This window comes from Hyaloscypha bicolor, assembly GCF_002865645.1.
Source record: "Hyaloscypha bicolor E unplaced genomic scaffold K444scaffold_191, whole genome shotgun sequence".
Classification (NCBI taxonomy): Eukaryota; Fungi; Ascomycota; class Leotiomycetes; order Helotiales; family Hyaloscyphaceae; genus Hyaloscypha; species Hyaloscypha bicolor.
Genome location: NW_020194693.1, coordinates 455,418 through 478,753, shown reverse-complemented (window position 1 = coordinate 478,753; position 23,336 = coordinate 455,418). Strand labels below are relative to the sequence as shown.

The 23,336-nt window shown below is 48.4% G+C and overlaps 9 protein-coding genes across 9 annotated transcripts; 5 read left to right on the top strand and 4 right to left on the bottom strand.

Moving 5' to 3' along the window:
- Positions 1–579: 579 nt before the first annotated feature.
- K444DRAFT_670959 (uncharacterized protein) lies at positions 580–2,011 on the top strand. The gene is made up of 2 exons (XM_024887692.1): positions 580–895; positions 957–2,011. The coding sequence occupies exons 1-2, from the start codon at positions 676–678 to the stop codon at positions 1,616–1,618; spliced, it is 882 nt and encodes a 293-aa protein (XP_024726208.1). The 5' UTR covers positions 580–675; the 3' UTR covers positions 1,619–2,011.
- A 2,728-nt stretch (positions 2,012–4,739) lies between these two features.
- K444DRAFT_670958 (uncharacterized protein) lies at positions 4,740–6,474 on the bottom strand (the record flags this gene model as incomplete). The annotated part of the gene is made up of 5 exons (XM_024887691.1): positions 4,740–5,582; positions 5,639–5,681; positions 5,774–5,808; positions 5,842–5,871; positions 5,920–6,474. 5 exons carry the CDS (start codon positions 6,472–6,474, stop codon positions 4,740–4,742), a joined length of 1,506 nt encoding a protein of 501 aa, XP_024726207.1.
- A 1,314-nt stretch (positions 6,475–7,788) lies between these two features.
- Positions 7,789–9,913, top strand: K444DRAFT_549080 (putative C6 transcription factor; the record flags this gene model as incomplete). The annotated part of the gene is made up of 4 exons (XM_024876422.1): positions 7,789–7,851; positions 7,910–8,327; positions 8,377–9,065; positions 9,113–9,913. The coding sequence occupies 4 exons, from the start codon at positions 7,789–7,791 to the stop codon at positions 9,911–9,913; spliced, it is 1,971 nt and encodes a 656-aa protein (XP_024726206.1).
- Positions 9,914–9,972: 59 nt separating this feature from the next.
- On the bottom strand, positions 9,973–12,007 carry K444DRAFT_622865 (general substrate transporter). The gene is made up of 6 exons (XM_024882185.1): positions 11,912–12,007; positions 11,718–11,858; positions 11,557–11,667; positions 11,062–11,504; positions 10,603–10,999; positions 9,973–10,544 (listed from the first exon to the last, which is right to left on the bottom strand). Exons 1-6 carry the CDS (start codon positions 11,991–11,993, stop codon positions 10,174–10,176), a joined length of 1,545 nt encoding a protein of 514 aa, XP_024726205.1. The 5' UTR covers positions 11,994–12,007; the 3' UTR covers positions 9,973–10,173.
- Positions 12,008–13,677: 1,670 nt separating this feature from the next.
- Positions 13,678–14,861, bottom strand: K444DRAFT_638802 (uncharacterized protein; the record flags this gene model as incomplete). Its single annotated transcript, XM_024884308.1, has 4 exons — positions 13,678–13,732; positions 13,797–14,200; positions 14,255–14,535; positions 14,582–14,861. 4 exons carry the CDS (start codon positions 14,859–14,861, stop codon positions 13,678–13,680), a joined length of 1,020 nt encoding a protein of 339 aa, XP_024726204.1.
- A 696-nt stretch (positions 14,862–15,557) lies between these two features.
- On the top strand, positions 15,558–17,749 carry K444DRAFT_670954 (uncharacterized protein). Its single transcript, XM_024887690.1, has 3 exons — positions 15,558–16,632; positions 16,679–17,102; positions 17,158–17,749. Exons 1-3 carry the CDS (start codon positions 15,901–15,903, stop codon positions 17,400–17,402), a joined length of 1,401 nt encoding a protein of 466 aa, XP_024726203.1. The 5' UTR covers positions 15,558–15,900; the 3' UTR covers positions 17,403–17,749.
- A 1,413-nt stretch (positions 17,750–19,162) lies between these two features.
- K444DRAFT_638800 (carbohydrate-binding module family 13 protein) lies at positions 19,163–19,528 on the top strand (the record flags this gene model as incomplete). The annotated part of the gene is made up of 1 exon (XM_024884307.1): positions 19,163–19,528. One exon carries the CDS (start codon positions 19,163–19,165, stop codon positions 19,526–19,528), a length of 366 nt encoding a protein of 121 aa, XP_024726202.1.
- Positions 19,529–20,712: 1,184 nt separating this feature from the next.
- K444DRAFT_502184 (uncharacterized protein) lies at positions 20,713–21,430 on the top strand (the record flags this gene model as incomplete). Its single annotated transcript, XM_024873356.1, has 2 exons — positions 20,713–20,892; positions 20,951–21,430. Coding segments are annotated over 2 exons (660 nt in total), but the record flags the coding sequence as incomplete, so codon positions are not given.
- Positions 21,431–21,662: 232 nt separating this feature from the next.
- On the bottom strand, positions 21,663–23,287 carry K444DRAFT_605391 (short-chain dehydrogenase/reductase-like protein SDR). Its single transcript, XM_024878851.1, has 4 exons — positions 23,077–23,287; positions 22,801–22,998; positions 22,335–22,661; positions 21,663–22,198 (listed from the first exon to the last, which is right to left on the bottom strand). Exons 1-4 carry the CDS (start codon positions 23,129–23,131, stop codon positions 21,858–21,860), a joined length of 921 nt encoding a protein of 306 aa, XP_024726200.1. The 5' UTR covers positions 23,132–23,287; the 3' UTR covers positions 21,663–21,857.
- Between the last annotated feature and the right edge of the window lie 49 nt (positions 23,288–23,336).

Below are 23,336 nucleotides of genomic sequence, written 5' to 3'. Positions count from 1 at the left end.
ACTGAACGTCAGAAGCCTCAGTACGGCTCCGGTAAGCAAGCCTCTCGGCCGGAGTAAAAAATGGCCGATTTTCGTACGCAAGAACACCAAGACTCCCTCCACTATGCTCTTTAGTTCTCGCCCTTTAACTTTCTGAAATCTATGCCGACCTTAGGTATACCTCTTGAGAAGCTACCAAATCTAAATAGCAAATAATATAGTGCTATTTGTTAAATGTTTGTTAATAATAAATCGGATTTATCTTATTTGCGCACATCCAAAAATCGGTCACTTTTTCTCTGCCTGAAAAGCCTTGGTATCAACGGCCTGCCAACGAGCAGGGTCGTACAGCTTCGCCAATCACAACCGAAGATCTCCTCCATATCCCAGATGGTGGCAAAAAACTGGGAACACAATTAGATGCTGCTACTGGTCTGAGATTAGTGGCTTCTGAACATGGTGTCTTGGTGCTGATCGAATGACGATTCAGGGACGATCAGCTGAGTCCCTTCGCCCCCAAAAACTGCGCCGCCTGGCTGAAGCCAAGATCTGGTTATTTCTGAGCTAAAGAAGTCCTGCTTCCAACTTCAGCTCGTCCTTCCGTGTTGTTCATCTTTCTTAAAGTTCTTTGCTGTCACTCCCTTTGTTTCATTCTTGGTTTTGGCTTTCTTCAATTGCGTGCATTCAGAGGTCCTCATGGCAAACCCTTCGGTGTTCAAGAGCTTCTTGCTCTGCTACTTGTCATTATTGGGTTTTACACTATCAGCAAACAATCACGGCGTCAAATTCCTCTTCCCCACGACCAACCAGATCCTCAATTACCAGGACACAGTGAACGTAACCTGGCGGTCCCCCTTCAAGAATCCCCTCCTCTATACATTCTGCTACAACTCCGTGAATCATGACATGATCCAAGGTATACTCCCTCCTTCCCCTTCAACATTCTCCTTATCCTGTATTTTGCTGATGCATCGCAGAGGCCATCCAAAAGGTCGCACCTTACAACGGCTCACAACTCATCCCGTTGGTCTGGAAAGGCGTCTCGAGCTGCAACTTCAATCTGAGACCCAACACTACGGCGGGAAACGGCGCCGATAGTCCTTTGTTTATTGTATTACCCACAGCACGGGCCGTGCCCACAACCGTAGAATTGGGTTCGCCGGCCAGCACAAGCGGCAGCACGTCAACAGCAACAGGAGAAGGCGACCCGAGCACGAACGATACCCCGTCCTTGAACACTGGGCTGAGCAGTGGCGCGAAGGCTGGCATTGGAGTCGGTGTTGCTGTAGTTTTGCTTGCCGTTCTGGCAGGAGTTGCCCTCTTCCTCCTTCAACGACGGAAGGCCAAGAAGACTGTTGCAAATCCGACACCGCCGCCAGGATATGTTGAGAAATATTACGGCGGGGGTAGTGGTGGACAGAAATACCAGCCGGTTGACAGCACGACGGGGTCGGATGTACAGATGCAAGAGATGAATGCTGATACCTTGACGGCGCAGCCAGGAGAGCTGAGCGCAGAGGTTGCGCATGAGCTATCTGGTTCGGATGTGCGGAGGGAGATGAATCCTGGGACTATTGCGAGAAATACGGCGGGGGGGGACGGGAGGGGTTTTTCGTGGGATAAGAGTACCACCCCTTGATGTTTTGGTAAAAATGGAGTGCCACGAGCGGTCTCAGGTGCCAGAAAACTTACCAAGAACATGAAAGGCATGTCCTACTGACGAATTATGATAGAACTTCCTCTCTTCCGGCAGGATCGAGCGACCCTGAGGAACGCGTGGAAGGAACGATGTGCCATAGCTGGCTAGGTATGTCGAAGGAATGTAGCGAGCTATCGCGAGGGGCTGTCTTCGGAAGCAACGAAACAAGCAGAGGGCTCGAGTTTGCAGGGCTCGAAAACTGCGAAGACAAGTGAGGCAGATGGCGATCTGCTGGGAGTCGATGAGGTTCTTGTCCGTAGTTGCTTGAGCCCTCCTCCTCTTCAAGTCAAGGCCAAGATATACAAGGAAACCACTAATATAAAACATCCGCCCACTCTCAAATAATCCTCCTTGATCCTATTACGCTGTTCGTCGGGGAAAGCGAAACCCTACCCCGAAGCTAGCCTGGACCCACCCGATCCGCCCCCCTCTCTTCCCTTGCCTTAATAACCTAAATTAAGCAATATTCGCTTCAATGTATGGTCATAAGAGCTGCGCTTAGTGGGGTTTTAACAAGTCTAAGTCGCGGTGCCTAACCAGCACATACATTGCCAAGCTACAAAAAAAGTCGTTCGAATCTTTATTCTAATGAGTTCCCAAGCCGCCCCTGGGGCTCATGAGTTTTCCATATTTTGAACGTTGTTATTTTTTATATTTTTCTTTGGACAAGTGCAATTTTTGCGACTTTTTGACGAGCACAATTAAGCGAAGTGAAGCTTTCCACCGTACAATTTTCTTCCCATCAAGGTTTCTCAAACCTGCACATCCTCCTTACCAGGTGTCGCAATTACGGTGTGCATTCCATTCAACGTCGCAAAGCCATCCTCAGTAATATATTGGCTATCCAGGTTGCCAATCCATGGGCTTCTACAAGTTCGTCGACGAAAATCCGTCCTTCATTTCTTTTTGTTGGGAGCCAGTGCCGCCAGGATTCCCATAAAATGCCAGAGCAGAGGTACTCATTCGTCTCAACAGCAAGCAAGTCCAGGCTGTGAAATTGGGAATCTCGAAAGGATCTCATCTAAGTCCTGGCCCATTCCTCGGAATGGAATCTGCAAAAACACGATCAAAACAGCAGCATATCTGTCAATTTTGCACATGTTAGTTTCACCTTTACTTGTACAAATAAGGGCCACCCACTCCACAGTTGCAGCCAGATTCTCAAAGAGTTTGGCCACGGTCATAAAAGAAACCATGTTTAAAAACACCACGACAAAAACGTAAGGATGGCTAACCTCGTCACATTATTACTAACTATAGCCAGAATCCAGAGAGGCGTTATTATCATCATTAGGCCCAAGCCCGTAACTGTAAAAGATATAAATCTGCCAATCCGTTGATCCGAAGCGTAGTGAATATTCTCGTCCACTATAACAGAGGATTTCCTCCAGAGACGTGCTAGGCGGAAATGGGAAGACCATGCCAACACTTTTCTTAAAAACGTTTTCGTCTTCGGGACTATGGCAAAGAGATCTTCTGGATAGTTGATGAAATCAACTTCCTCTTCCAAGATTGTGTTCTGGTTATTGCTGAATTAGAATGCAAGGCTAGCCGTGTCTTTCTCCGGCACTCGTGGCCGAGCTCGCAGATCAGAAAGTGTCCTAAAAGTGTCAGAGCCGCATCCAACATATTCACAGATTAGGGTGCTTATGAAGAGATAAGCAATGGGATTCGCCGTGATAATCAATTCCCTACCACTTTTTCCAAACAATTCACCAATATAGGATGGAAGGACTCACCATGGAGCATGTGTTAAGTGGAGTTTATTCTATATCTAAAGCAGACCCTCCCTATTCGAGCCCCCGGACTAGAAATGTTATAAGGGCTATGCCAGGACATCCACGCGAAAATGAAATGGAAGAGGGCGAGGCACATGGAAGCGCAAATATTGATGGGGTAGCAAAGAAAACTCTTGAGACACGCCCCATGAACATCAGATTTCACCAGCAGCCCCTTAGTACTATTATTATTCTAATGTTCTTTTATCTCATCCATAGCAACTGGGTCACGCAGATCTACAGTATTACTACTCATTTATTCCTGCATCACTAATCAGACTTATCTCGAAGTGTTTCCCTAGAGACCAAATACTTGGTCAGTAAGCCCTTCCAATTATTATACAGCTATTTGGATATGAATGGAAATTTGTTGGCATAAACAAAGAAGTTTCAAGATTGTATTTGAAGAATTCCAGATGGGTTGCACGGCTATCAAGGCTTTCAGCGAATACCCTCGCTGTACTCAAAATATAATTGCAAGGTACAGACAAGAGTCTTGAAGAATTTTCTCGTATAATACCTTAGGAAGCCTGTCATTAAGCCTCAATCGTGATGTTCAGAGGTCCTCTTGCATGCGAGTTAAACTGCCTCCACCCTTTTCGTTTATCTTGGCGTCCAGGTTTCTCCGGCTTCTCAATGGCCTCTTCTCCTTATTATGTTTTCGAATTACCAGAACAATGTCATCCACACAATATCAGTCCAGTGTAATGCCAGGAAAACCCCCCTCCCCGGCCCTGAGAGTGAACATCTCTTCCCACCTTTGAATCCACGCAAATGGGAAGTCGTCATGAGTACGAAGATCACGGCATAAAGTGACGGGACTACAGGGCATTTAGACTCGCTTGGGGCGCTCAGTGGACTACAGCGTGCAAATTGAGGGGTTAAGCCCGCTATAAGGCCTTATAACTCCAGGCCTCGTGCCCTGAAGTAGAGTGTAAGACATTTGCAGGGCTGTCGGAAGGTGCTCAGGGGTTATAGCGCTGCTGGCGGAGCAACTATAGCGCTCGGACGCTGTGAGGGGGTAATTATAGGGTACCTTAGCGAACCTTCCCCTGTAAGTACAGGGATACGCCTTAAAAAGGTGTGGTACCCCTTGCTTGCGGTTTATAGCGTTCGTTCAGGGCAGTGGCCTGGAAATATAGGGGGCTTTAGTGGTTGAATCCAGCAGAAAGTGGCCTGAAAGTGGACTTGTAGTTCAAATGCCCTGTAGTCCCGTCACTTTATGCCGTGATCTTCGTATAGAAGGAGTGCCTAGTACTCATATCTCCTCCAGTGCACTCCGCTTAAGTGCCTCTAACTGCAATGCCTCGAAGGCTTCCTCCCTGAAGTTGCTCCTGAGTCTTGAGGCACTTAACCAATCTCACAAACCGAAGATTCGGCGCAACTCTCACATTTCCGAGCCCTCTGGCCATTTCCATCACCAACTGTTCCATCACCTCCGGTTCTCTATGCATGGGGAGAGCACGGCTCTTGCTTTTGACGCCTGGTATTGACACGTTTGTAACCCATAAGTTGCTCGGATGGATCACTTCGAAGAGGATTTCCTTCTTGCATGTCAAGCGGGTATCAACAATCTCCTCTGTATTCTCGAGACCCCACTTCCGATCGCCGGCCTCCTCCATCTCTGTCAACACGATGAACACCAGCTCCAAGCCACCATAATTCTTGAAGTCCTTGACGAAAGCCGAGAAGTTTGGGCGTGCGACTGAGAGTGCGATGCTCTTGACCTTCTGTAGAGACTTGGTTGCAATAAGCCTTGCTCTGAACGCTTGAGGAGTTACCTTTTCCGCCCCTGCCTTGTTGATGAATATCATATCGGCACTAGGAAGATAAATCAACCCTCGAGCGTCTCTTTGTAGGAACTTCAATTCGATGTAATCGTGGAATGGGGTGCCTTTTGCTCTGAATTGCTTGCTGACCTGGAGGATCGGAGGAACGGTCCGTAATTCATGAGTAGAAAAACGAGTGTCTGGCTGCCGCATATTTCCCATCTCTTGGTCCCTCGCGAATCGGAGTTGGAGGCGGCGTGGTTGGCTTGTCGTGAGATATTGAGTGACCAGTGCTTGTACTTCGGGTGGCAGCTGAGGGAAGAGGGTGAAGCGCGATTTCTTGTTGACAAGCAGGTTCTGAGGTCTTATCAGCGATGCCAAGGGCGACTAGAACAAGGGCCGAAACTACTCACCAGCTTGAAGAAACGCCCTCTATATCCCATGTTCGAGTCGTTTCTAGTCAAACATGTAGTCAGCAAGTGCGCCATTTGAGATTTTGACACTAGTGCTAATATCAATGAAAATTGCACGATTGTTTGAGCACGTACACTTCATCGTAGCGCAGAAGCGTATCCAAATGGTACTGGGATGCAGGAGAAAATGGCATAAGATTTACCTTTACCAAATCGCCATCATGCTTGATCTCCTGTTCTGGTATCAGAGGGGTCAAGAATAAGATAACAGATCGACTCACGAAGGTGGACATGTAGTCAGTCGACATCTTGAGCAAAAACTCCCGGAGAATCTTTCTCCGACCATATCCAAAGGAACGACATTGATGGTTGATAGCGTCCAAATCTAACTGGCGCAGGGATTGGGTACCAAGGTCAAGAGACTCGTGACATCGGAGACCACCGCTGAGAGGCGTTTCGACGGCCCAATGATTCTGTATATCGAATGCCATTTTGAAAGAGGGATCGGCAAGTCCTAGGTATCCAAGTCGAGAGTCGATCACTTTCCGGAAATGAGAGGACGCGCCTTGCGGGTTTTGAGTTACCAAGGTGTGATACCACAAGTTGAGGTAGTTCAAATGCGGCGCGTATGGCTCCCAGTGGTGATACCAGCGGTGACCAAAATTAGCCGGCACCAGAGCAAGCTCGCCTGTCGGCGGAGTAAGAATTATTTGTGGCAGTGGTGATGGCCGCTGCGGTGGTGGTCGTGGAGGCGATGGTAGTCGTTGTTGCATGAGTCTGTAGTAGTCCCAGTCGTCCCTCAAGCTTGCCCTTAGATTAGGTGCCATGCCAGCCATTGTGTGTTTTCGTTATTGGTATCGTTGTTGTTGCTGCTGCTGCGGTTGCCGTTGTTGGTTGAATGCAAGGTAGCGAGGTTTAATAGCGGATAAACAGGCGCTGACCGGCCATGAGCCATAAATAAGCCCGAGTGCTGATTTATTTAGATTCGCTTAAATTTTGATACGTAAGTAAAAGCCAGATGATAGGAACTTGTTAGAAAAGTAGATGATACGCTTTAATAACTTCTTGTTCCTTCCCGCACTCAGATTTCCCCCCTCCATATTCCCATTCCCGGTCCATCCTCTTAGTCTTATAAATGCAAACCTTTCCAATCTTTCCAGTGATCCATCACAGAGGAAGGACCAATTTGCCAAAAGTATAAACTTTATCCCCGTTTGTTGGCGAGGATTTTTGGATTCACTGTTGTTTACTATTCTCACGAGACATTGCCACCTGGAGACAATCTATTTTTATTTTTATTTTTATTACAAAACAAACACACATCTTGCATCTGGGCGAATAATTGTGGGAAGCCGGTAGTAACTCTGCTTATATCTTCAATTATTTCAACGCAGCTGACCCATACTCAGAATCAACCCTGCGCTTTGCTAAGTAGTAGGTATAATGACTTTCTCAACCAATGCTCCCTGGAGATTTGGTTATTGAACAGGCCAAATAGTTTCCAAAGAGAAACAAAGTTTCATTCAATTGACTCCACAAACTTTGGGTTGCTGCGAAGAAAATGTGACGATGAAATAGTGCTGAAAATTGCCTCCGAAAGCTAACCAAACAAGCCAATTAGCGTCCGCGGAATAGCGCCACAGTCCTATCCCAAAGCTTGAGTACGTCTGGGAGATCATTCAATATGAAATAATGCAAGGCTTTCTTAACATACATGTAGTTTACCGAATGCGTAGGGCATCACCCGAGAAATATTTATACTTGAATGAATTTGACTTCAAAACGCTCGATCCGTAAAAGTTTCACACGCGCGTCTGGCTAATGCACCGCACGCCAAAAAGTCCATCTGCTCTTGATCTAGGATCTTTCGTTGAAATAAATCCAAAGAAGGTTTAAGTAAGCTTCTATGTTGACTATCACGTGCTTAATCTCCTCATTGGTGCCCCCTGTCGCTCACGTGCCAGATTGCGGGGTACACTAATTTTCATAGCGGAGCCATTTTCTTCTCTTCAGACAACATCAATATCGACAACTTCCACAATCCTTCGGTGTCCATATCTCAATGGTCAGATCGCAAAGGGGATCGATGGTGGTTGATGAGGCGGTGAGGGAACATTTCGCAAGTGTGACCAATTCCTAGCAGCGCGACCATGTCGGACGATGCCAGTGAGTTCTACTCTGCATGTGACTGCTGCAGGACCAGAAAGTATAAGGTATTCCTTAACACTCTTTCATGGGCTTATGTTAAGGGATTTTAACATCATATCTTAGTGCACCAAGGAGAAACCGACGTGCGCTCCTTGCTTGCAGCTTGATTTGGAATGCAACTACAGTCGGAAAGCTTCTCGCACGCCATTGACGCGGAATAACCTGACGGCTGCTGAAGATCGAGTTCGAGATCTAGAGACCACGATCAAGGCCCTGTTTCCCGGTGTGGATATTGAGACGGTTTTATCGTCGACTATCCGGCCGTCAGAGAATGCTTCTGTGAAGACCAATGTTGCGGCTTCACCGAGCAGCAAATTGTCACCCTCATCAAGAGAAGCCAGTCACGAAGCCGAGGCAACTTCCGAAAGTTTACCACAGGCAGCTGATGGCTTCGATTGGACAGAGAATGCTGTCAGTCTGAATGAGCTAGCTGATGGAATGGCAGCCCTATCAGTCAATCCTGAAGGTGCAGGGTATCTAGGTAAGTCTCGGAAGGCAATGGAAGACGAGGTGCTGACAAGAGCGGAAAGGGGCTACTTCGAGCGTTGTTCCTCTACGAGCTCTACTCAGTCGAGAGCGAGACGGAGATCAACAAGCTTTCAGTTCTCCCAGCTGGCATTCCCAATCCATGTTTTCAGATCTATTCCCCATGAGTTTGCCCTTCTCGAATATTTCAGAAAATACCTTCGTGGATGCATACTTCAGATACTATCACACCACATATCCCTTCCTTCACGAGCCACTGTTCCGTGCTCAGCTTCAAGGCAAGAGTCCTCGGCCTGAAGGAAATTCGTGGACAATCCTGTACAACGCTGTTCTTGCACTCGGAGCATGGTGCATTGGCGACGATGAATCTGTCATGGATGACTTCTTCTACCGAAAGGTGGCCCGAATCTCAGAAGAGAGTTCAATCTTTGAGAGTGGCAATCTAGCCATGGTCCAGGCACTGCTCCTGCTGAGCAACTACGCTCAAAAACGAAACCGGCCAAATACAGGCTGGAACTACCTTGGACTTGCGGTACGAATGGCTCTCAGCCTTGGTCTGCACAAAGAATTTCCGAATTGGGAAATCACACATCTCCAGCGAGAGATGCGACGAAGAGTCTGGTGGGGATTGTTCGTATTCGATAGCGGGGCATCAATCACCTTCGGTCGCCCTGTTTTGTTACCAGAGAGAGGTATCATGGACGCCAGCCCAGTTCTAAATATTCACGAAGAGGTATATTTCCAACGTATTTATCCTTGCCAACTGCTGATTGCTTTAAGTCTTTAACGTCACATACAAACATACTACCCGATGAGCTTCCGTATCCCACAGCCTACACAGGTCTAATATCACAGTCTCTGTTTCACCTCGAAACCAACAGTCTCCACCACCGACTAATTTCAACCCCTTACCCACTACCTGAGGAGCTCTTGAGTCTCAACCAGATCATCGAAACTTGGGAGAACTCAATCCCGCCGTACTTCCAGCTCGACTCTCCTATCATACACGCCAGCGAAGCATTTCTCTTTGCTCGCTATCGTCTGGATTGGCGAAGCTGGAACCTCCAAATCATCCTCTTCCGTCCCGTGGTCCTCCAACTGGCAGGCCGGAGAAAGCAAGCCGAGCTGAGCGCCGTCCCTGAGACAAGCGAAGAGCTCGCATGCCGCGAAAAGTGCATCCAGAGTGCGAGAGCAACCATAAACTCCATCTCTGACTTCGTCGCCACCGGCATGGTCTCAAGACTGAGTACTTGGTACATGCTCTACTTCCTCTTCCAAGCCGGACTCGTGCCTATCATCTGTCTCCTCACCGACCCAACACATCCCGATTCGATCCTTTGGCTGAACGACATCCGCACCACCAGGGATCTACTCAGTCGCACAGCCCTTACAAATCGACTAGCTGAACGCTGTCTCAGCGTCTTCAATCGTCTTTCGCCTGCGCTGGATAGTGGTCTGTCTGAGGATTTGGGTCTCGGAATGTGGGAGGGGAATTTCGCTGATGAGTTTCTGAATGATCAATTTGGTGGGGACATGGGAGCTTGGGATTGGGAAAATGGAGAGATTAACTGGACGATGTAATGAAAATTCTATATTGTAAGATTAGAATATTGGTTCGTACCTTTCCCTGATGAAGAAACGCTCATGCTTCGAAATTTTGATAATGAATTTACGTAGTTCTAGCAGGAGACTATTCTCTGATCGGCCATAATTCATTATTCTTCGCTATCACCCCAAACGTATCCGAGGCTATCAACACCCAAAATCCCCAGCGAGATCTATGATAATTCCGTCTTTTCTCCCTTGATCTCCTTGTTTCGTTTCCACGCCTCGCTCTCCAATCACTCAGTATGCTCAACCACCATCCCCTTCTCCGGATCCGTCCCATCAATCTGCACACCCCTTAGCTGCGCCTCAATCTGCCTAATCCTCTCCTGCTCCTCATGCGCTGCTGTATCGCCGAAAACGAGATCCATGTCCTCCAACGTCTTTCCCCTCGTCTCAGGGACAAAGAAATACGTAAACCCTCCGGCCAACAAACAGAACGCAGCGAAGAAGATATACGTGCCCCATTTGATCTGGGCAAGCATGTCTGGAGTGACCAGGCCGATGATGAAATTGCACATCCACGTCGTGGAAGTCGTGATTGAGATTGCCTTTGAGCGGATCGCGAGATTGAAGATCTCGGAGGGGAGGACCCAGCCGATTGGTGCTGTTCGTCTGTCAGTACAGAACTCCTTTTTAATATCCGTCCTTAGGATGCGACTTACCGAATGAGTAGGAGAAATTCACATCATAGATGTAGATAAACGCAATCCCCACCCAGCCCGCTGCCTTGTGCGCCCCGAGCCCATCGCCATAAGCACCAACAATCGCACCTACAATTACGAGCGAGATGCAAGTACCTGCCGCACCGCACATGAGCAATGGTCGTCTTCCAACTTTGTCAATGAGGAGAATGGCAGGGATTGTGCTAAGACAGTTGACGATTCCGTACACGCCCGTTGCCAGCAGAGAGGTTGTGTTTCCTGAAAGACCGAGAGACGCGAACATCGTTGGAGCGTAGTAGATCATAGCATTACACCCCATAAACTGCTGGAAGAACATGACGCAGCAGCCGATAGCAAGGCGGCGGAACCGGGACTTGTTTGTGAAGAGGGACAGGTACTGTGTTTATCGTCAGCTCTTACTCCTTACGAATCTAATGGGGCAGAGGAGCGCGGGCTTACTTGAGAAACATGTAGCTTCAATCCCGAGGCGCCATTATAGTTGTCCCTGACATATGTATTCTCCAAGAGAATGGAGGCTTTGATGTCAAGCGCTTCGGAGACGATGCTTGGGTGATCGGCGGGGAAGCGTCTGAGTTTGGAGAGAGCTCTGAAGGCTTCCTCGTCGCGCTCTTGGAGGAGGAGCCATCTGGGAGTGTCAGGGTAGAAGATCATGCCGATGCCGAGGATGAGTGCAGGTAGGATTTGGAGAGCTAAGGGGATTCTCCAAGCAGCGGTGCTTTGGCCTGTGCAACCGTTTGGTCCAACGTCGGTATAAGGGTCAAATGATGGCGAGGACGCTGTTCCGCCAGTGTAGGGGACGGATGGTGAGCAGCGGGTGCCACCGATGTAATGTGTTCCGTAATCGATCCAGAAGCTTGCGAGGATACCGATTGTAATGGATACTGTTGACTTTCAGCACGTCCCTTCCAAGGGAAGGAACTTGACCCAACTCACGTTGTTGCAGCACCACAAGACCTCCACGGATATCAGATGAAGAAACCTCGGAGATATACAGCGGGATAACCATCGTCAACATCCCCACCGCCAATCCCGCAATTGCTCGTCCTTTGCCACGTCAGATAACAAACTCCCAAACTTCATACCGTGAAACTCACCAACAAACAACATCCCAATGCTCACGGCACCAGCCTGAATAGCAGACCCAACGACAAAGATAACAACCGCAATAATCATGTTCATCTTCCTCCCGAATTTATCAGCGACGGGACCATTGACAAGAGATCCAAACCAAGCAGCTTGTCGTCGTCAGCCACCCCTCTCATCTTAGTTCATAGAAGGGGAAACGCACTCAACAAAATCGTCGACACCCACCACCCCTTGAACCCAGCATCAGCGTAGATCTTTGGGAATGCGGCGCCAAAGGACTCCATTGTTAGAACACCAGAGACAACGCCTTGATCATAGCCGAAGAGGAAACCGCCGAGGGAGGCGAACTATCTTTCTATTAGACATTTTGGGTGGAGTTTTGAGAGAGATAGACGGACCAGTGCGACGCCGAGGAGATAGGGGTTGTCGAGGAGGCTGGCCTTGACGGGCTTGGTCGGAGGCTCGAACTCTTGCGGGCTCATGTTGGGTTCTTGATTCGCCATATTGAATGTGGTATTGATTACCGTTGTCCTTGGATAGACTTTGGGTGCTCTGTCTTGTTGAAAGGGCGGAGAGTCGCTCTTATATCTTCACTCGCCAACCCGGCACTCCACCTTTATCATCCCATTGCGGGGAAAACAAGCTTCCCCTTCTCCCCAGCTCTCCCTTGTTTCCAATGCGGGTTCAGGGGTTTATTTGTTTCCATTGGTGGACGACTGCTGACCGGCGATCTTGTCCCACTGTTCATGTCCTGGAAATGGTAGGAATTGTTGTTAGCGACGGAATGTTGCTGCCCGACCAATGAGATGGGGCTGTTGCCGGCGGAGGAGTGTTGTCCGGCGAATGGGGGGAGGGGTTATGGGCCGAGATGCACAAGGGTGGATGGAATGCCGTCTGTTACCGATGGAAGAACTTGACTTTGAGGAAGTCACGTGTGTCTTACTACAAATGCAAGGATTTCACGTTAGAAATAATTGTACATGATTCTAAGGGGATTGAGGAATTATAGGAACTGAGTGTGGACACTGTTACTTGTATCATAATGGCCTCCGTATGAAGGATGGCTTTGGAGGGGACACCCGCTGGTGTGACTTCTCGCTTATGTCACTCAGGAGACTGAACATTTCGAGACATCAGACAACACAACTAGGTTATAACTAAAACAAGAGGCGTGTATACGTTTAAAACCGATAGATTGTTTGATCCCACTTAAGACGAAAGAATTCTGCTTGCGGAAGGTGCTGAACAAGTGAGTGTTGGGAGTGATCGAAACATGTATTCTGCACTCTGGCCGATTGCGATATCTTAAAGATGCTTTTGTTAGCCCGCGATTCTATTAATGTAGGCGACTGTGCAGATGATATCAAAGATGGGTAAGACTCTGAAATCAATCTTGCGCTTGTTGTTGTGTCAACTGATTTTCACCAAGAGGTATTTCTCAAAGTTGGAAATACAAGGTCCGTTTCGCAAACTTCGAGTCCTTCGTCTCCTCATTTGACGCCGGTTCGCTGTTCTCTCTCTGATCTCTCTGTCTTTCCACAGATTTGTCTTCGAGATCCGTTGTCGACAGTGTATGTGATTCATCTCTGGCCGTAGAGTCGAGAACCATCTTGCTCCTTGACAGTTCTTTCTTTCGAGTTCTTATTATGCGAAAATTTGCCGCTTAAAGCAGGGTGTCTAGCAGTGAGTAATTATCAAGAGAAGGGAGTACTGAGACCTCATCATTTCGACTTTTTGACTGAGCAAGCCACCGACGAGGGGATGGGTTTGATCCGAAACTAATGATGAGTTATGGGAATGTCGAGGACCCTAAGATCTTCTCGAAAGTGTCACATATTGGTCTTGAACTAGACTGCCGAGACAACAGACCCTGACAAGCGTCGCTTGTATTCGACGGTACGATTTAGTTGAGGGACTTGTTCTCGCTTAGTAAGGAGGCCTCTCTCAAGTGACATCTCCTCGATCGCATCACCTCATCATCACGTTCGTACTCCCCACAAACACAACCTGAACACTCGCAAACCTGTTTAGCCTTGTCAGCACTTTCACCTACATTCTTATCCCATTTATAAAAGGAAGGAACTTACGCAGCAGTTGCCGCAAAATTCTCCACCCGCTTTGCCTCCGTCACCAAGCTCAAGCAAACACTGAATATTGCCGTAAAGGCACACACAGCACCCAGTCTCGCGGTCATATCCCTCACAAATGAAAGCACTATAATTGCTGCTATAGGTATCAAGGAAGACACCAGCGTGCCGAGGATTGTAGCAACGCGATGAAAGTGTGTGTCGCGGTAAAGGAATATGTTGGCTTCGATATCGAAAGATGATTCGTCTGAGGTACTTTCTGTGCTGGGCCGGAGTGTTGGCGAGTTATCTAATGAGGTAGTTGATGTGACTGAGACGTCTTGACAGGACTTGCGATCTTCCTCGGTGCCGGAGGTGGATTCTGGTTGGGGTGACGGTCCGCAGTTTCGATGGCTTTCTGGTTTCTGCCACAATCAGTATATGTGTTCTTTTGAATCTTTCTTACGGCTATGGGACACCTTTATCCATTCACCGCAGATTCTGTGCAGAGGGTGGACAACTCCCCAGTGGTAAAGATTTGGCAGCACGTTGAGAAGCAGTCTTGTCATCGCATCAACTTGTCCCCCTCCTGCAGCCAACGTCCCAAGCCCCGCGGGCTTATCGTACACGTCGCAGTCTGCGCCGATGAATGCAGAGTTCCCTAAGCTAGGACGCTCGAGCCATTTCTGGAGGAAGTCGAGGTCGTATTTGCGTGGTGCTGGAAGCCCAGTGATCATCATGTGGTGCGCAATTGCTTTATCTATGTGCGTTAGATTGTAACTGATAATCCTTGAAGAAATTCTTACAGTATTCCTTGAGTTTCCGGCGAAGCTCGAGCCATTTCTCATATTGGATACTATCCGTTGAGGAGCTGAGCGTTTCCCAGTCGACGGCAAAATCTTTCCTCTCTGGATTCTCAGAGTCAATCTGAGCTATCTTGTCGATGCTTTCCTTGAGATTGGTGATTTCAGCTTGAAGGTAGAGTAAGTTTTGCGCGCTAATTGACTCAAACTTTTGGAATATCAGGAAGTGTCCATCCGTGCGGGCATCACCCATGAGGCTTGCGAGCTTGCTGTACCCTTCCATCTTGGTCGAACACTCTAGGAGATATTTCAAATAAATGTTGAAGATGCATGACAGGAGAAAGGGCTAAATTGAGAGCAATTGACTTGTATCGAGGTTGACAATGAGGTAGTGCTGGCAAGGCGTTTCGCAGCCTCGTTGGGCTGCCCATAACCCCAGTCACCATCCACACCCTTCAGGCAGCAATATGACTTGCTTCCTGGAGCCTTTCGATGGAGAGAATTGGCGAATGGGGAATTCTAGACGCTAGATCTTTCTTGTAGTATTCCACCTCAGGTTCTTTATGTTCAATTGGCAGGCTCACTGTGCTGGCGATCCACCTCGGCCCAAAGCAGGTGCCTGGGAAGAGTCAATTGACGGAAACACGTAGAACAAATCGTGCAGTTGGTAGAGCACATCTCGGAAAAGCTAAAGACCATGCATGGAGAAGTGTTATGTATCTTCTTGATAAGACAAAAGGACGAAGATACTATGGAATCTGCTTTATTGAACTTTGCAATTTGCTTATATTGTCCTTCCAACTCACTCGAAGAGGTTGTGAAGCGTTGTCCAGACACAGAGTTGCAGGACTGAGACATGCCAATGAGGACAACTGCAGGAATGGAATTGGTTGTATTTGGTGTCATGAGGGATTTTGTGGGGAGACTGGCATTGGCCCTGGTCTCCCTATGAATAGGATCGACCCCTGGTGACAGGAGAACGAGCAGGGGTGCTAATCGGTGACGATCTGGTGGATGTCACTCCAGATCCTCATTTCTTACTCGATACACCCTCCCAATCCGACGTTATCAGCCTTGTTTCAAGCTTCAGCCAATACGAGGAATTTGAGCCTCTCATCTCCCGTTTCCAATGATAGAACCTACCTCCCAGTCACTATCTGGGACACCGCGGCCTGCAACTCACCACTTCCCCACCAACGCCCTCGAAACGCAGTCGGCTGGCGCCCTATCCTCATCGTACAGCCGTCCGCCTCACTTTTGATATCCTTCCTAGGGCATCAGATCTCTGGCCACGATGCGACCGACCAGGTAACAACCCTACTATGTCGAGTAGCTCGAGAAAGCGCGATCCTGGGCGAAGGAGGACAAAGGCTGCAGATCCGGATGAGGAGTCAGGCGGGGAAGGGCCGCAGCCCCGCGCATCACACCACCCGAAGATGCCGCAGAAACCGCCGACATCCATTATCAAAGGAGATGTTCATATCAAAAGCGTCAAGGGCAATGTTTATCTAGTTCAGGGCAGCAGAGATGACGAGCTACCTCAACGTTCCCCTACCCCGACTCGGAATCGGAATCCAGCTCGTCGTCAGCAGCCAACGAGAACGATAAAACGATCGACAGCGCAATGCGATTCTCCCAGCGCCTCCGAGGAAGACGAAACAAGTGCTTCCGATGATACGGAGCCCGAATATGTTGCTCCTAGGCGACCAGCGAAATCGATGATGCCTCCAGAGCGGCCGCGCATGCGCTCGGAGAAGAAGAAACGCGATCAAGCAGATGAGGGGTACCACACAAGCGGCACAGTATCATATACAGCGCAGGTATTAGGAAAGGTAAAGGGAAAAGGGAAGGGGAGGGAAAGTTCAGTCTCGTCTATTGGAGGCGCGTCAAGCCGCCCGCGCCGCGACAGTAAGATGTCAAAGGAAATTGGATGCGAAACGGACACGAGTAGCTGCCATGCAGACGGAGACAATGGAGATGAAGTATCTGCTGAGGAAGAGGAGGATCAAACCGAACAAAACGCCCCTCATGAGGAGGATGAAGCGTCAGATGATGTATGTGCTTGCGCGTTCAGCTAGACGATTTTACTCACCGATCCAGGACTTCCTGAAGCTCCCCATACACATCGGCAACCCCAACAATCTAGACACTCCGGCAATAGGCGAAAAGGCAATACTAGACACAGGGACAAAGGGAGACTGGATATCGCAAACATTCTACAATGAACTCCGAGACATGGGAGTCCGATCCACAAAACTAAGTACAGAGGAGCTCGATGTGCAATACCGTGACTTCAACGGCAAGAAGTTCCAAGCCACTGCAAAAGTTGATCTTACGATTCAGACAGAGGAGTTCAAAGGATTTATGAAATGCAGAACAATGAGGTTTTTGGTCGCAAGCAAAGCAACCTTCACCATCCTCTTTGGAAGAGATACAATTCGAAAGCATGGATTCTTTACCAGATCAAAGCGCGACACAGATGGAGAAGAAGTTTTGATAGGTGTCCACGATGAACTCAATGAAGGTATGTCCCCCTTGAGTTCATGCCTCCGGCATTTATTCTGACTTAAATTTTGTAGCACAAAAAGCGGAGATGAGAAGGAAAAAGGAGGAGCAGAGGAAGCTCTCCTCGGACAGGAAAAAGGCGCGGGACAGCAAGACAGAGAAGGCCGCCAGGGAGAAAGAGAACGCGTCTGCAGCAGCAGCCTCGTCTTCGAAAGACGCACACCTCGCCACCACAGAACCGCGAAGGAGCAAGACTCGGCCGTCATCGAAGGAGTCTGCGCGAAAGTCGAGCTCGTCGATGGAGGACTGTACATGGTAGCCTTTGTGACATTGATCTTTGGGTGTAGGAACTTGTAAATTGGGCGTTGGGTCGGACCGGGCCGGAATATACATTAGGGATAGAGGGTTGGGCCACGGTGTTTGGATCGGGACGGTGCATAAGCAAGACGGATTTGCTTGGGCGCACAACGGAACCATACATCGGCACCTGAGATACCTCTTTGTTTGCTTTCGGGAGCTTTCCCTTCCTTGTATGCTACTCCTTCGAGTGGATTTCTCGGTGGTTTTGTGTGATAGATTTTAACGGAGGCGATTTGTGCAAGGGCGGGCGCTTGCCAGGTCAACAAAAGAAAGAAATGAAGAGCTTTAATGATTTGAGATTAACGCATTCTTCAGATTCATATGATGCCCATCAACAAGATTCCGCAACAGATTTTTTGTGACTCTGAATGAGTCAAATATTAGTGTACGTGTGGAGGGGAGCAGATGCAGAGAATTTATGGGGCACCTCTAAGCGAGGAATTCTGAACCACTTGTCTTAGTCCCTAGATTACAGCTGCTATTATCGAAAGATGTAAATCACATTAAGAGGAACTCTACTCAGATATACTAAGAAATGTGTAATCACTTTCTCACGCTCGCGATTTATTCTCCAAGATATTTTCAGAAACAGGACTTCTCTCGCTTCCCCGCCACCTTTTCTATGTAAATGGGCGGGGGAGATATTCTTCGATGAAGTGGAAGTCTTACACCTGGCAATGCCCTTAATTTGAAGAAAGTTGTGGAATGAACTCGACATCGAAGTCAAACTCGTCATACAGGCCCTCAACCATAAAGCGCGTTGATTTGAGATGGGGTTGCTCAGGGACAGCCCACCTGGAGCTCTATGCAATTGAGCGTAAACTCCAGGGTATATTTGCGGTAGCAAAATAATCGAATTACACATCACGACTTCTTTAAACTTATGGCTGGTAACCCCACCTCTGCATCTACAGGGAATGCTTCATGTACCCCATTCCATCTACGGAGAATTTATCCCGATCTGTAAGGATTAGATGCAGGGCATGTTCATCTCCCGACCCGAACGGCAGTTCAGAGTGGTGCAACCCCTGAATCGCCTAATTTTTAGTGAAGCTTGCCTCGCTTAGCCCTATCCCGGGCTGGGTTCCCCGCTCGCAACACTTCAACAAACCCAGCGACGAGGTGGACTTGAACTGAAATTGAGGAACGACAATGAAATTGAGAGCCATTGGATTTCCCATGGGAATAGAGTAGAATGAACCAGAGTCGGAGAGTATGTTATAGTTTTCGAAGTGTTGGGGGTGAGGAGCATAAGATAACTGAAGCTGCATGTCTAGTCTGGATAAGAAATTAAGAGAATACAAATCGCAGGTTAGAGCGCAGAAGAATACTTCCCATAGCCGACCTTCAAAGATATGCATCTTGTTGTAGTCTATTGTAAATCACGCATCTTCAGACCGTAGCAAACCACCTGATTTAGGCCCTCGTCTCGGCCCCTAGGCTAAACAGACAAAGTGTTAAATAATGATGGGTAAAACAACATTCCAGCATTCGAGAATAATTTACTCTATCGCGGAGCTTGGTGAAATTTACCCCCTCCCGCCTGATCACCGCCAAGAATTAGCCAACGATAAACTTAGAATGAAAGCGTGGAGATGAATGAGTAAAAATATCCGCAAAATCTGTCCACCATATAAACGTGCCTTCCCCGACTGACAATGCCGCGTTTTCACCTCATCTTTGAAACTTAATCAATTGCTGTCAAGACCATAATTCAAGATGTTGGCCTCTTCCGTTCTTTTGTTCGCGTTTGCCGCGATTGGCATGGCTCAGGCTCCTGTTGGCTACAAGGCGGTATACCTCACCTCGAAGGTGGATGCCAAGTTAACAATTGTACCAGAAACAGCAGCTGCCGGCAGCAATATCCGAGTGTTCGTCCCGCTACCCACAATCATTGAAGATGCCATACCCACTTTGTCGAAATCTAGTCAGACTCTCGCTAACACAGCAGCACAACAATGGTATCTCAAGGATGGGAACAGCTCCATCCGGCTGCCAGGTTCCACGCTCTGCATGGATGGAGGTGCTAAGAGTGAGGATCACCCAGTATTCTTGCAATTTTACGAGTCTAGTTTCAGTGGTTAGCGAACTGGAAAGATATGAGCAGCGTCAAGGTGGAAACCTGTGATGCTACCTCCGCTTCTCAGATCTGGAAGGTTATGACTGGTGGACGAATTGCTCTCCAAGCTCCAAGCCTTGCAAGTGTCAATAAACAGCATAATAAAGTATAGCAGAGCTGATACCCGAAATAGAAGAGTATCTTGGCCTTCAGTATATGACAGGCAAAGCTGGCACAACTGTTGGTCTGTATGCTTGCGCTGGGTTAGCGAAGGGACAAAGGCATCAACTGGCCACAAGCCAATGCCACCACCACTGTGTCAGCCCTCACTCTTATCTCAGAAGCTGGGAAATAAGAGGGCTCTCATTCCGCGGTGTATAGTTGCGAAGTGGAAAGTTATGAAGGGCTTATTATTCAACTTTGGTTCTGCAAAGAAAGAAAGAAGACCGCCAATGTATATATCAACAAACTTGATCCACGTACTTCTCTGGAGACTTGCTTCAATTAATCTTCCTTCCAAATTGCATCCCAGTATTGCCGCAGCTATGTTTAGAAGATTGTTGGACTAGAGATAATGCAAATGTGAGGGTGGGCCCAGAGGACTACACCGAGCTGCGATTCAAGACTGGTGACAAGGATTTGCATCATGTCCGTACCAAGTGTTCTCCCAACATACTTAGGGGAGTTATTGGGCACGCTTCAACCAATGGCTGGATAAACTTGACAGAAAGCCCACTTGTCAAGCATGCCAAATACACCTCTGTGCTGTTTATTTCATTGCTCTGAGTCATGGACGTGGCTTTGATTCTTCGCTTACTGGTGTAAAAGTCTTTCCAATAGTCTTGGATGATTGTAGGAATAGAAGGCTGTTGATGAATCAAATCTTCGCTGATCATGTGGGCTGAATGATGTTTCAGAGCCGTTTGTAACCTCAACATTGCTTTTTCGACAGCTGAATGCTGCAGCTCACAAATGCCTCATAGGAGTAAACCATCACACTGTGCACGAAACGAGCTTGAAATGTGTTAAGCGCCACTCTTCTGAGCGATCTAACATTTGGACACCTTGAATGCTTGTTGTTCTCCAGTCTTTGGTCAGCCTTCCGGCCCTTGCTCAAGGGGAGTATTAGTGCATCACCATGGACCCCTTTACTCTCACAGGAGGGCAATTTGGCTACATAGTCATCAGTGGCTATATCGCGATAAGAGACTTTGCAAGGAATCCCGTTTTCCTTGTGCGACATTATGGACTCGGCGGAGTGGTATTATGGATATTCGGGAGTGGTGCAATCTGGCGGATGGAAAAGCAGGTATTAGAGAGTGATGAGGATAAAGTAGCAATGGACTTCAAGGTATCGATCCAAAATGAAAGTAACATGATAGCTGTGGCTGTAAGAAGTTCCCTCGAGGCCTTCTGTGTTAAAGACCTAACTGAATAACTTCAACCAGGGCTCCATCCTTGCTCAAATCGCCATAACCGCCCTTTCTTTATCAAATCTTAGTCAAGTGCATTGGGTGGCACGAGCCTTCTTCACGTTCAGCTTGGTCTCGGCCATTATTGCAGTATACTATGCAAGCGATCAGTATCGAATCTTGGGACGGCATTTGAATTGCGAGGACGTAAAGGCCTGGATCAGAAACGATAGACTGGCTGGGTATGGCATAGATCAATATGGGGAGTTCATGCCTTCACCCGCTGCTGTGTTGACCGTCTCAGCGCCAAATATGCTTCTGTCAGCGTCGCTAAACTCCTTCCTCCTTGGACTTGGAACATATCTGGCTTATGTCTGGACTAGGCATCTCGACACAACAGCTAGTACAAACGATAGCCGAGCAATTTTCATTACATACGTGGTTAGCCTCACAGTCTGTTACGGCATCTATGAGCTTTCAGGACTTGTCCTCGTGCGGCGAAGCTACAGTACTGAAAATCCTGTCAATGCACTGAGACGAAGCAGACGAGATGAGAAGAGCTCGAACTTTCAACCAGCTTCAGCTCGGGTTCGTGGCTCCACAGACGGACCTGGTATGTCCAGAGAGCATACAGTTAAAGACGAACTTATCCAAGAATTGCACATCGCAACTCAACTACGTAGAGAATCCGCTGCTTCCGACGAACGCATTGCTGAACTGCTCGAACGTCTTGGTCAATAGTAATGGGGGAAAGATTGGACCTATGAGCTTAAAGGATGGCAATAATGGAGAACAGGGCCAAAGAAATGAGCACTTCTGGAAGACCATCCACCTTCTTTCGTGTTCTGCGGGTAAAATAGGTATCTGGTAGGCGAAGCAAAATAGTAACCCTGGTGAACCATTTCCCAGCCATCCACTCCCCACGCACATCAATCACTGCGAGTCAAAGGTCCTTCCCCATCCCACTAATCTCCTTAACCACCTCCAACTCCCCCAGAAGCCCCTCAACCTTCCCCTTAATCATCTTCCACGCCGTCGCACCCAACGGAAGGCGAAGCGGGACCTTTTCGCCCCTGGCCGCAATCATGAAAAGCGTCTCCGCCAGCGCAGACGGCTCGATAAGGAGACCACCACCACCGGCTTTAATGCCAGCATTGACGTAGAACTCGAGTCTGCGCGCTGGCATGGAGGGATCTTGATACGCGGGGTGCGGCGCCGTGTGCGCTTTTGAGTGGCCTTCGAAGTTGGTTTTTACGCCGCTGGGCTCGACAATGCAGAAGTTGACTGAGTGAAGTACAAGTTAGCCGCAAGCGTTTCATTACACGTATTGATTTGTTGAATTTCGATTTTGAAGAGGAATGCGAGGGATTGCTATAATGGAAGGAGGGCAATGGAGGAAAGGGGGAAAGGGGAAACCCACCATTCCAATCCGGATGCATCTCCCTCGCCACAGACTCAGACCAGCCCTCGACAGCGAATTTGCCCGCGTGGTAAAACGAGTGTCCGGGTAAGCCGACGATTCCCGCCAGCGAGGAGATGTTGAACACGATGCCGCCGCGATGGACGCCGTCATCGGTCTTATCTTGTCGCATGACAGCAATAGCACGCGTCGTCACGCGCACTGTGCCAAAGAATAGAGTCTCCATCTCCTGGTGCATCTCCTCTTCCGTGGCAGACTCGGTGTCACCCGAGAGAGAGTACCCGGCATTGTTCACCACGACGTCGAGGTGGAAATCTTTGCCAAAGTCTGCGAAAGGGGGCAGTCAGCAGTTGCTCGATATAGATTTCCCAGGGACAAACTGGGGATATGTATTATTTCGGGAGGAAATTATATCATGAGATAGTGAGAAATAGGAAATGGATACTCTAAGGAAATCGAGACTTACGCTCAGCAGCAGCCGTGAAAGCAGCGTCGACCGAAGCAGCCGACGTCACGTCCAAGGCAAGCTTGAGGATGTTGGCATTCCCATCAGGGAGGTAGGAGAGGTCTGCTGGCTTGCGAGCCGTGGCTATAAGGCGCTGGGTCGGCTTGCTAGCGATCAATTCAGCTATCGCACGGCCGATGCCTGATGAGCAGCCGGTGACTTTCAGGTGTTAACAAGCCGCCAATCTTCAGTTTTTGTTCCCCAGACGTTAGCTTAGAAATGTGAATAGAGACTCACTCAACCAGGTTGCATTCGACGGGAGTGCGTAAGGCTTGGTGTTGATAGGATTCATCCTGACACGGATTGAGTTGGGTGTTCAATTAGCTCTGATAAACGTGCTGTGGTTGGTGACCTCTGCTCTGCCTGAGATCAATACATCAATGTTTGCAATGCCTTGTTTGCCATAGACCAGTTGTGGGTTTTATGATTTTCCTTGGCTCGTTGCGACGTTAATTTATCGCACGTAAAACTTACGATTGGAGGACGGCGGGGCGTGA